The 12,443-nt window shown below is 43.8% G+C and overlaps 1 protein-coding gene across 1 annotated transcript; it reads left to right on the top strand.

Annotated features, from left to right (window-relative positions):
• The first annotated feature begins 1,754 nt into the window (after positions 1–1,754).
• SNF8 (SNF8 subunit of ESCRT-II) lies at positions 1,755–11,477 on the top strand. Its single transcript, XM_033170488.1, is given in 9 exon segments — positions 1,755–1,860; positions 4,463–4,513; positions 5,689–5,784; positions 5,786–5,828; positions 7,171–7,275; positions 8,345–8,417; positions 9,470–9,611; positions 10,380–10,454; positions 10,947–11,477. Coding segments are annotated over 9 exon segments (777 nt in total). The 5' UTR covers positions 1,755–1,806; the 3' UTR covers positions 11,085–11,477.
• Positions 11,478–12,443: the final 966 nt, after the last annotated feature.

The raw sequence follows: 12,443 nt of genomic DNA, 5'->3' as shown, positions 1-12,443 counted from the left end.
GGCACCACCACACAGCGTGTATTGGGGTCATGAAATCAATGGTTCGGTTCCTGCACAGGTTTGATATAAAACCTGAAGATTTAAAGAGCCTCTACACAACAGTGAAGCATTGCAACCAGCACAATAGTAAAGAGAAGTGTGTTTTAAAAATCTAAAACATAACTATGATTGCACGTTTATTAAAAAGACGCAGAACCTTTTTTCAGCCCTAGAAGGGCTCCATAAAATACCAGTATCGTCTTAACACAGTTCACAAAGGCTTGATGAGGATAGTCGAGATTTGGGGGGTTTTTTTTCCATGCAAAGGAGCAGTTTTATCTCCCCCCCACCCCCGCCGACCCTGGATTTCCATCACTTCCATTTTTAAAAAAACAACAACACCAAATAGTTATTTTTATCTGCTTACAGGGCACATGGTGTGCGCATGTGCAATACTTGTAAGACGCTAGCCATGCACCATCTTAATATGCTCGGAGGCAAACTAAGTACACTGCCAGCCAAACTGATACATCTGGAGAAGGTGTGTTAGTGTTAAGTGCAAATCCGGTATGCAATAACCACTGGAATACTTTTGTGATTGGGAAAGAATGTGAGCCTATGAGCCTGGCAGTACCTGGTTCCTCGCTCAGCTCAGGAACTTTGCAGCTAGCCTTTGGTTGACTGCTGTCTCTCAGCCTTCACCCCACTCTGCCCACCTGCAATTTAGGTGAAATCATAATGATGTTACACAGTGGTTGTAAGAACTGATGAAGTACGTTTTGCTGTCTGAGTAGTGGCAAATGGTCTCTCTCCCCTCCCCCAAGTCAAGGTGCATTAACACCCAAGTTATTTTGGTATTAGAAGCAGAAAATGCCATGTCTATGGATATATTTCGCTCCCTGTCAGTAACAACACAATAACCACAAATTCAAGAATCAACAATTTGCTGCCTTTTTCTGTGGGGCCACTGCACTCTGCCTGATGATAAGACTGACCATTGCTCTTCACCACCATCACACAAGTTGAGTCCATTTTTGTTATAGCAGTGTGCCACTAGAGGGCAATATGACAGCACATTTAACCCAGTTTCCAGAAAAGACAGACGTGGGAGTGAATCATCTAAACATATCCCTCTTTTATAGTGCTGGCCTAAGTATGTTACTCAGAAGTCAGTCCTGCAAGAATTCAGTGGGGACTTAGGCCTTTTTCACAGCACAAACTAACCTAACCTACTCAGAAGCAAGTCCTACTGAATTTAACGGGGCTTCCTCCCAGCCTGTTGCAATGCCCATATATCCAGTACGGTAGTTTCAAAAGAAAGAGAAACCGGTTTAACAAGTATCTTGCTATTTTAGTCCCATCCAGTGCAAATGCTCTTTTTTTGGGGGGGGGGGAGACTATCATAAAACCTAGGACTCAAACGTTGCAAGTCCAGCACCCTATCCGCCCATGCCACCCTAAAAAAAATATGTGCAATTGTCATTTGTGAATTTGCGTCTCTAATTATTGCGGACATTTCAGCACCAGATGGGAGGGGGAAATGCCCCCCCCCAAAAAAAAAAACCTGCCCCGCATTCTGCTAGAACAAAGGTGACAACCCTAACCCTAACCGTGTCCCACCCAACCCCGCAGCCCCCCAAAAGGCAGCCACGGGACTTCCTGGGCCAGCTCTCTAGTGGGTAGGCAGAGGCACCAACCCAAAACACCGCTTCCTTCCTGTCGCGCACTGATGACGTAAAGGACGAATAGGTTTCTCTACTGTGCTTAATACTCCCTTTCCACCATCTCCCTAAAGAGGCTCCAGCCCGACGCCGCTCGCTGGCAGCAATGCACCGCCGGGGAGTCGGGGCCGGCGCCATCGCCAAGAAGAAGCTGGCCGAGGTCAGGCTTCTTTCCCCCCTTCTTCTTCTTCTTCCTCTTCCAGCTGATCTTCCTTTCATTCCCATCCTGCTCGCTTGCTGTCTCTCCCGCCAGCCCATCCTTTGTAGGAGGGGAAGGGGCTGCAGTTTGCGCCTCCTGCCACTCCCTGGGAAGCTCTTTAACCCTTACCAGTGTCGGATTTACGTATAAGCTAAACAAGCTATAGCTTAGGGCCCCGCTCTCTTGGGGACCCCCCCAAAAATTAAAGGGAGGGGAAGAAAACCCTGGATGTACATTTCCAAAATATAAGATAAAAAACAAATAAAATAAAGCCTATATACAGCAACAGTGTTTGGTGTTGTGCGGCTCCTATGGTGTAAATTGTGTTTCTAAATGCCAATGTGTTTGCATTATTAAGTTTGTTATGCATGAAAAATCATTTTAAGAAACAGAACTTTCGTGTATCTGAAGAAGTGTGCATGCACATGAAAGCTCATACCAGTAACAAACTTAGTTGGTCTCTAAGGTGCTACTGGAAGGAATTTTTTTGTTTAATAAAAACTTAGTTTTTATTTCGTTTCGACTATGGCAGACCAACACGGCTACCTATCTGTAACTAAATCATTTTAAGTTAGAGCTTAATAATTATTTCACTATTAATAGACTTCTTCTTAATTGTATTTCTGTTCAACGATTACTTTGATAAAATACACATTTTGATGTGCAAATGGCTTTAGATACCTATGAGGTCCATAAATTACCATATAGCATACATTCAACACAAAAAAACAGCAACAATTTGTTGTTGACAAAGGACAGCTGGACATATAAAGGGCCCCATGACCTTCAGAAGCTTAGAGCCACATCAAACCTAAATCTGGCCCTGCTTCAACCCCAGGCTGGACGAGGGGTGGTGGTGGTGGAGAAACGCACTTTGCACGTGCTCAGAGGCATTTCTCTTCAGTCCCATTGCCCATTATTGTATCCTGCAGCTGGCAGGGATTACCCCCAGGCATTCAATCTGCTGCACCTCTCCCCTAAACTAGGGCTGCCTGGCTTCTTAAAACCCTTTGCTGGAATTTGTCTCCTTCGCACTTTTGTCTGATGAGACAAGAAGAGAAAAAGAATCTTTATTTGCATCAGCCACTAGCCATAGCAATAAAATAAAATAAAATGTACGGAAGATACGTGTCTCTGCTTCAAGAGAGCGAAGAAGCAGGGATGGGAGACTTGTGGCCATGGGCATAGCCGAGGGGGTGCAGTGGGGCAGCTGCACCTCCTTCAAAATAATCAAAATCAATACAGATTTGAGGTTCTGCCCTCCCCCCCCAACAAAAGCCTGCCCCCTCTAACAAAAATCCATGTTTGTGGCCCTCGGGATGTTGTTGGACTGCATGTCCCATTGGCACCAGCAAGCTCTCCAGTGATGGGAATTTTAGTCCAACGTCATGTGGTGGGCCACAGGTTTCCCCATTGCTCCTGTAAGGTAAGCATTATGCTCCATTTTGCAGATGTGGAGACTGAGGCTAGGAGAGAGCGGTTTGCCTCAGGCTACCTTGTGTGTGGAAGAAGGGAGATTGAAACTTCCTGGTTCGTAGCTCAGACTCTTAGCAGCTAAGCTACACCAGCTCTTGACAACTTGTGCAGTCAGTTATTTCTGGGTTCCAGTAGAGGCTAATGGAGCATCTCTTCAATATTTCTCTGATGAAAATAGGGACATCGTATTCAATAATAATAATAATAATAATAATAATAAATAATTTTATTTTTTACACCCCACCCATCTGACTGGGTTGCCCCAGCCACTCTGGGCTGCTTCCAACATATATAAAACATAATAAAACCTTAAACCTTAAAAACTTCCTTATACAGGCCTGCCTTCAGATTTCTTCTGAAGGTTGTGTAGTTACTTATTTCCTTGACATCTAATGGGAGGGCATTCCAGAGGGCAGGTGCCACTACCAAGAAGGCCCTCAGCTTGGTTCAATGTAACTTCATTTTTCACAGTGAAGGAACCGCTGGAAGGCCCTCGGAGCTGGACCTCAGTCTCCGGGCTGAATGATGTGGGGTGGGGTGGGGGTGGAGACACTCCTTCAGATGTACTGGGTTGAGGTCGTTCAGGGCTTACAAAGTCAGCACCAACACTTTGAATTCTGCTCAGAAACAATTTGAATTGTGCTCTTAGGAAGCTGCGTAAACATAGGCAGAAAGGCGGCTTGCTGGCCTTCAAGAGAAAGGAGAGTTGCACTGCTTTGGTGCTACAACTTAAGACAGCTGAGTCTTGGGTGCTTGCCAAACAGTCCTGTGGACAGGGCATTCTCATAAGAGCATAAGATGAGTATGCTGGATCAGGCCAATGCTACATCTAGTCCAGCATCCTGTTCTCACAGTGGCCAACCAGAGCCCGTGTGAAGCCTCCAAGCAGGGCATGGACGCAACAGCGCTCTGCTCAGCCACAGTTCCCAGCAACTGGCATTTAGAGGCATCCTTCCTCTGACAGTGGAAGGAGAACGTAGCCATTGTGGCTCCCATAATGATGTTTAAGAATCAGAGATGCACATCCAGGAGGGGAAATGGCTTACATATCACTCTGCATCTTACCACCATTTTTTTTTCTTTGTAGGCCAAATACAAGGAACGTGGGACAGTTTTAGCTGAAGACCAGTTAGTCCAGGTGAGATGAGGAAACACAAAGGTTTATTATTATATTTTATTTTATATATATATATATTATTAAATTTTCTATTTTACAATTTAGAATATTCATTTAGGCAACCTTAAGATATCAATGACTTCCCTTCTTCTCTTTCCATGCTTCATTTTGCATAGCATAAAATCCCTGCATCTTTTATATAAACTAAACCATTCATTATTCCATTGTTACTTCCACCAGAACTTATTTACACTGTTGAGTTTATCTTAATGCTGCCAACGTTTTCAAGTGTACACTATTATCAGTAAACATTTTCCAATCTTCTTGAAATGAATGTTCTTCTCATTCTCTTATTCTGTAAGTTAGATCCTCAAGCTGCGCATATTCCATCAGCTTAAGTTGCCATTCTTCTTTAGTTGGGACCTTGCTTGTTTTCCATTTTTGGGCTAAAAAAACACAGGCCGCCATAGTGGCGTACATGTGAATAACCTTTTTTGACATCTGGGAATTTCCATCTAAATTATCCCCAATGAAAAGGACTCTGGTTTTTTTTTTGGGGGGGGAAGGTGCTTTAAAACATTTTCCCCCCCCCAGTTCACTTTAAATTATTTCCCAATGCCCTTTTGCCCTTTTACAGGTCCACCACATATGAAAGAACGTTCCCTCGACCTCATTACATCTGCAGAGATGTAATGAGGAATCACTAAGGTTTGATCTTAGTGTTAAAAGGAGGGCCATTGCAAAATGTGTGAATCTAAAAAGCTCTTGTATGAGCCTAGGCTTCTGTACATGATGCACATTATCAACCTGTGGTTCCCATTGTCACAGGGTGTTGCACTGATCAGGGGGAACCAACAGCAGGGGAAATGAATAGAATAGAAAAATACATAGGTGATATGTCTGTATTGATGGGTATATGACAGCCATAATTTCTGGCTTCCCAGTGGATGGGACATGGAGATGGATAATTCATTGGCTTAATCCCAACATTAGTCTTTAAACTATTAAGAAGACAGCACTGGAGCAAAAAAGGCTTTCCCATAAATCGTTTTCTTTGTGGTAATGGCGACAGAGAGCTGTCCCTTATGAAACATCAGTCTGTTCTGGGTCTCAAAGGTGTATTTCGAATTAGTAGCCTTTCGAAGAAGATCGTTTTAAACCTGTTTCTTCTTTCTATCCCCTGGCTTCGTTTACAGATGTCCAAGCAGCTGGATACGTTTAAAACTAACCTTGAAGAGTTTGCCAGCAAACACAAGCAAGAGATCCGTAAAAACCCGCAGTTCAGAGTCCAGTTTCCAGGACATGTGTGCAACGATCGGGGTTGATCCCCTAGCCTGTAAGAAATGGGGGAGGCAGGGATTTAGGGGGCAGGAAGGGTTTCTGCAGAATCTGCTGGTCTTTCTTTGGTGCTTCAGTTCGATCTTCCGTGTTTCCATTAAAAATAAAAAGGAGTGGCATTGTTTTCTCAAATTAAATAAAAAACGAGTTATCACAGTATATAATGTAAGTTGTAAGCCCTCTGAGGAGGGACCATTTTGTTTTTTTTGTTTTTTAAAAATTTTATTGCAAAAGCTTTATTGATTAAAACACAATACATCCAATACATTCTCACATTAACATACAGTATCATTTTTATCATACATTTCCCATTTTTCCATCCTCACACCCACCACCAAACACCCCTCTGACTTACCTCCATCACTCTTTCGACTTCCATTATAAGCTATTTGTTCACTATTTGTACAATCTTAACTTCTATATATTTCTATAATCATCTTTAATTCTTTATATTAATTTATTATTTAACAATTCCTTCATACCTCTTACTCCAAGCATATTAGCACTTCTTTCTTTGAGCAACGTTTCTCCATATACCCTTCATAACATTTCCATTGTTCCTTCAAATTTTGATTTGTTTGGTTTCTTATTGCTGCCGTCAGTTTTGCCATTAACAAATACTCATTTAACTTGCCTATCCACTCATCCTTTGTTGGGACCTGTTGTGTTTTCCATTTAGCTGCTATCACCATTCTGGCGGCCGTGCTAGCATACAAAAATACACTTTTCTTTCCACTAGGTATTTGCTCATCTAATAAACCTAGCAAATATGCCTCCGGTTTCTTTACTATTGATTTTTTCATCATTTTTGTCATTTCTGTATGTACCATTAACCCCAAAATTTTTATATCCTCGCATAGCCACCACATATACAATAGCGTCCCCACTTCTTTCTTACATCTCCAACAAAGGTTAGACGAGGGACCATTTTGATCCATGCTCTGCCTTCCCAAGCCATGTTGCTGTTGGGAGTGGACGGTGGGCCTGTCTATAACTCCTTATCCCCAACTTGTCCTTGCTCAGATGCAAGTTAAATTTACAGTCAGTAAGAAGAATTGGATGAGCATAAATAACTTCCCGTGGACTTCTCACTGAAAAATGGAAAATCACTCTCGAGGAAATGTTCCAAAAATCATGGATAGGGAAGGCAGAGAGCAGGTCTTGTCCCCTTTGAATTCTTGACACTCGCCAAACTAGGAAGTTCCTTTGCCTTTTTCTTTATTGAAAAAATCTAAACTTGCAAAATTTGGTCCTGGAGATTCTAAAATAATAATAACGCAGCGTTCTTTTTTTTTTGTCTTCCATATATTCATATCTATATTTCATTCCCTCTTCCGCAGCTGGCAAAGGATTCTGGTCAGAAATGTTGGGTGTTGGAGATTTTTACTACGAGCTCGGTGTTCAGATTATTGAAGTCTGTCTAGCTCTAAAGCACAGAAATGGAGGTGAGGATAGCGTCCAGTCTCTTCTCTTCTCAGGGTTGTGTGTGTGTGTGTGTGTTTACAGTTCTCTTAATGCCTGCCTGCCACTCTCTGAATGGGTGGCCGATATCTGCGAGCTTCCTGGCCATGCTAGTCCAACCCCCTAGAGACATTAACACAACCCTGAGCGTCTCCACTCAGAAGTAAATCCCACTGAATTCAGTAGGTCTTATTTCTTGGTAGTTGTGCATAGAATTTCATGCATCAGTAGGAGTAAGACTCTTACTATGGAGGAAGCCGCATTGAACTCAGGGGGGGGGGAACCTATGGCTGTGCTGGCTGGGGCTGATGGGAATTGTAGTCCAAAATACCTGGAAAGCGCCAGGTTGGGGAAAGCTATTGTGTAGGATTGCAACCTTTTATATATACAGTACAGTCGTACATTGGAAGTCGAATGGAATCCGTTCTAGAAGTCTGTTCGACTTCCAAAATGTTCGTAAACCAAAGCACAGCTTCTGATTGGCTGCAGGGTCAGAAGCCCCATCGGACGTTCGGCTTCCAAAAATAGTTCATAAACTGGAACAGTCACTTCCGGGTTTGCAGCGTTTGGGAGCCAAAATGTTTGAGAACTAAACTGTTCAAAAACCAATTTTTTAAATTGAATTTTCTGTTTTACAATTCAAAGTACTCATTTTACATCCTTAAGATATCAGTGATTTCCATTCTTCTCTTTCCATGGTTCATTTTACATACCATAAATCCCTGCATGTTTTACAAAAACTATACCATTCAGTATTCCATTACTGCCTCCATCAAAACTTGTTTACACTGTTGAATTTATCTTAATGCTGCCGGCATTTTCAGCTGTGCACAATTATTTCCCTTATATCCAATAAACATTTTCCAACCTGCTTAAAACCCATGTTCTTCTTGTTCTCTTATTCTACATGTTAAGTCTGGGAGTTGTGAATATTCTGTCAACTTAAGTATAGGATTGCAACCTTAGCCTGCTAACATATTGGGTTGGATTCAAATTCCTTGTATGCATGATGGTTGTGTGTTAACACGCCTCTTGCTTCCTCATTCCCGCTAGGGCTGATAACACTGGAAGAACTTCACCAGCAAGTGCTGAAGGGGAGAGGAAAATTTGCGCAAGACGTCAGCCAGTAAGCCTTGCGTTGGAGACTGCACCGCAGTGGGGGGTGTAATATGTTTTGCATCATTTTGCATAATTAGTTGTGGCTGCTGAAGGTTCACTGGCAATGTCTAGGGTGATGGAGCAGAGCTTCCCACAGGAAATAATTAAATCAGTCGTGCACATTGACAAGTTCAGAAGTACTGTTTTTGGGGGACAGGGGGTGGGTGGGTATGGAGGACTCCCTGGTCCTGAATGGGGTAACTGTGCCCCTGAATGACCAGGTGCGCAGCCTGGGAGTCATTTTGAACTCACAGCTGTCCATGGAGGCGCAGGTCAGTTCTGTGTCCAAGGCATCTGTCTACAAGCTCCATCTGGTACACAGGGTGAGACCCTACCTGTCTCACCAGAGTGGTGCATGCTCTAGTTATCTCCTGCTTGGACTACTGCAATGCGCTCTATGTGGGGCAACCTTTGAAGGTGACCTGGAAAACTACAATGAATCCAGAAAGTGACAGCTAGACTGGAGACTGGGAATGGCCGGCGATACCATATCACACCAGTCCTGAAAGACCTACATTAGCTCCCAGTACGTTTCTAGGCACAATTCAAAGTGTTGGTGCTGACCTTTGAAGCCTTAAACGGCCTCGGCCAAGTATACCTGAAGGAGCATCTCCACCCCCATCGTTCATCCTGGACACTGAGGTCCAGTTCCGAGGGCCTTCTGGCGGTTCCCTCACTGCAAGAAGCGAAGTTACAAGGAACCAGGCAGAGGGCCCTCTGACTGGTTCCCTTTAGCTTCACTTCTCACAGTGAGGGAACCACCAGAAGGCCCTTGGAGCTGGACCTCATTGTCCGGGCTGAACGATGGGGGTGGAGACGCTCCTTCAGGTATACAGGGCCGAGGCCGTTTAGGGCTTTAAAGGTCAACACCAACACTTTGAATTGTGCTCGGAAAGAAAAGAGAAGAAAACTGTGTTTCTCAGGTAACTCATTTCTGCACCAAGTGTTATGTTTTGTAGCTTTTCTGTGCTTCCACTGAGACCATCCTTTGCCCTGACTCTTCTTTCCCTGGCTCCTCAGAGATGACCTCATCCGGGCAATTAAGAAGTTGAAAGTTCTAGGAAACGGCTTTGGGATCCTTCCTGTTGGTGGGACCTACCTGATCCAGTCTGTGCCGGCTGAACTAAATATGGACCACACGGTTGTGATACAGCTTGCTGAGGTACCCATGCCCGGTTGACTCAGTTTCTGCTATTATTCAAGGGGTTGATTCAAAGTTCTTGTACTGAGCTTTCAATCCCTTGCCTATACAGTCCTATGTTGCAAGTCGAACAGAATCCATTCTGGAAGTCTGTTCAACTTCCAAAACGTTTGAAAACCAAATCACGGCTTTGCTCCTGCAGCCAGTCAGAAGCCCCATCAGACGATTGGGTTCCAAAAAGAACGTTCACAAACCAAAACAATCACTTCTGGGTTTGCGGCGTTTGGGAGCCAAAACATCCGAGTTCTAGGGCATTCGGATCCAAGGTACGACTGTCTCTGTGTGTGTTTCATCGACACCCTTCTGGTCACCCATAGTTCACTGGCCTCTGTTGGGAGACAGAAGGGGGAGGGAGGAGCTCCATAATTCCTTCTCAATCTCGTCCCCTTCAGTCCAGTCCCTGACAAGAGGACATTGCTTCTCCCTAGTCAGAAGCCCTACCTAAACTTCTTTTCCAACCCCCCCATGCTGGGGGCATAACCCTGGGTCTTTGAAGTTTCTCAGCCCCACTCACCTCACAGAGTGTTGTTGTGGGGGAGGAAGGGAAAGGAGAAGGTTAGCCGCTTTGAGACTCCTTCGGGTAGTGAAAAGCGGGATATCAAATCCAAATTCTTCTTCTGCTTCTTCTTCTTCTTCTTCTTCTTCTTCTTTCTTCTTTCTTCTTTCTTCTTTCTTCTTTCTTCTTCTTCTTATTTTGAAATCGCCTCCTTTCTTTACTCTCCGTTTCAGAAAAAGGGGTACGTGACCATCAGTGAGATCAAGTCGAGTTTGAAGTGGGAGGTGGAACGAGCGAAGCAAGTTTTGGTATGTAAACAACGAGTTACGTTATAAAAAGAAAAGAGCACCCACCTCTTGGCAGCTAGGAAAATGAAATATTGCGTTAGAAGTTGTATAGGTTAGGCAAAGGTGCATATCATTATACATGTTTGCTTGCAACTAAATGTTGCAGCATGGAGTCTTCTCTGTTGAGGATTCTAAGCTATCCATTCCATGAACCCTCCTGCTGCTTTCTGTTTCTTCCCCAACAGTAAGTCAACATTCTGTAGCCACTGAGCATGCTCAGTCCTCCCCCTGTTTTAGGGTTTCTCCCCTACGAAGCTCAGGGTTCCCCAAGCCTGCTGTTGGGAGAGTCCTCTTGCACTCAGTTCCTGCATCTGGTTGGCTACTGTGAGAATAGGATGCTGGACTAGATGGGCTTTTTGTATGTTCTGCCTGCCTGCACTGTGTTGCGGGGGAAAGTGCAGAGCCACTTGTGATAGCCCTCCTCTCCAAATAATATTCTGTGGCTTTTTGCAGGATCACTTGCTGAAAGAAGGCATGGCGTGGCTGGATACCCAAGCTCCAGTGGAACCACAGTACTGGCTACCTGCCCTCTTCACAGAGCTTTACTCTCAGGAAATCACACCAGAAGAAGCGAAGGAAGCTTTACCTTGACAGCCGAAAGGGGGACTGATTTATCTGAACATTTTCATTTAAATGGGATGATGCTTTTTGCATTAGTATGATAAAGCTGAGTCACATCGAATGCCTATAGATATTTCCCCCCCCCCCAAGTCTTTAGAAGAAAATGTCTGCGTTACCAAACCCTGCCAAGCAGGTATATTTGACACTGATTTTTGGGCTTCTGCATGATGGAGAGACTAGTTTCATTAGCAAGCTGTTAGTCCTCATGACTGGAAAGGGGTGGATGTGTGGTTTTTTTTTTCTCCTTGAAGACTTAGAAAGTGGAGAGGATTGGAGGTGAGGATTGGTGTCAATGTATGTGTTGTAAGCGTCTCTTCCTCCTTTCCCCCATTTCCTAATTACATTGTTGTATACTTGATTTAACTCTGTGCACACTGGCTGCCTTCTTCCCTAGTTAAGGGTTCCTTGTTTATCTCACAATGAGATGAGAGAACTCCGTCTTTAGATGGTGAAACAGCCAAAATTCTATACTGTTCCTTATTGGGGCTTTGGGAAAGGGACCAAATAATTTTACTATTCTGTACATTCATGCCCCATTACAGTGTTGAAATTGTCCTCAATTTGTGTTTTAAAAAAAAATCAGTTTCTAGTCCTGTGATGACAGGGCTTAAAACTTATTTGAATTATTGGAGTCTAGTAGCTCTAGATGCATTTTCAAATTCTGTCATCTCCACAACCAGGAAGACAAGAGGATGGGGACAGGAAGAGAACTGTTTGTACCTTTGTATAGTGAAATCTACTCACTTTTATTCTTTGCAAATGCAGTAATGTGGATTTCACGAAACAGCCTTAAGATTCTTCCCTGTGTCATTATTGTGAACAACCTAGAAATCTCACGGGGCATTTGAAGAGCTCTTTCATCCACTTATGCAGAGAAACACCTAGGGCCAAGATTCCACCTTAGGCTTTGTGGTTACAGTTATAAAAATCATCCGTGTGTGTTTTTGCTCATTTAGATCAAGCATTTGAGTCAGCAGAGCAAAGGAGTCATTTCCACAGGTAGGATTTGCTTTTCTTAGCAAGTGAGGAGGAACTGCCTCTGGTAGCTTCACAAAAATCACTTTAAGGCAGCTTACAGAAAACTGCCTGCTGTTCACATGCAGAGGGGATCCGGAGATTGTGGTAAGCAACATCCACCACAAACCTGACTTGGGCAGAAATGCTTATGCAGTCCCTCTGGGTGACTCTGCCTCAAGTTCAGCAGTTCTAGGCAGCTGGCCAAACCCTCCCATGAGATGCTTTGGGCGTCTACTTGGATATCATAGCAGCAGATACCCTGCTTTTCACCATTGTATCCTCAGCACAGCCTTGTAAGATAAAAAGTCAGGT

This window comes from Lacerta agilis, chromosome 14, assembly GCF_009819535.1.
Source record: "Lacerta agilis isolate rLacAgi1 chromosome 14, rLacAgi1.pri, whole genome shotgun sequence".
Lineage (NCBI taxonomy): Eukaryota > Metazoa > Chordata > Lepidosauria > Squamata > Lacertidae > Lacerta > Lacerta agilis.
The sequence above is the reverse complement of the archived record's forward strand: the minus strand, read 5'-3'. Positions and strand labels throughout refer to the sequence as shown.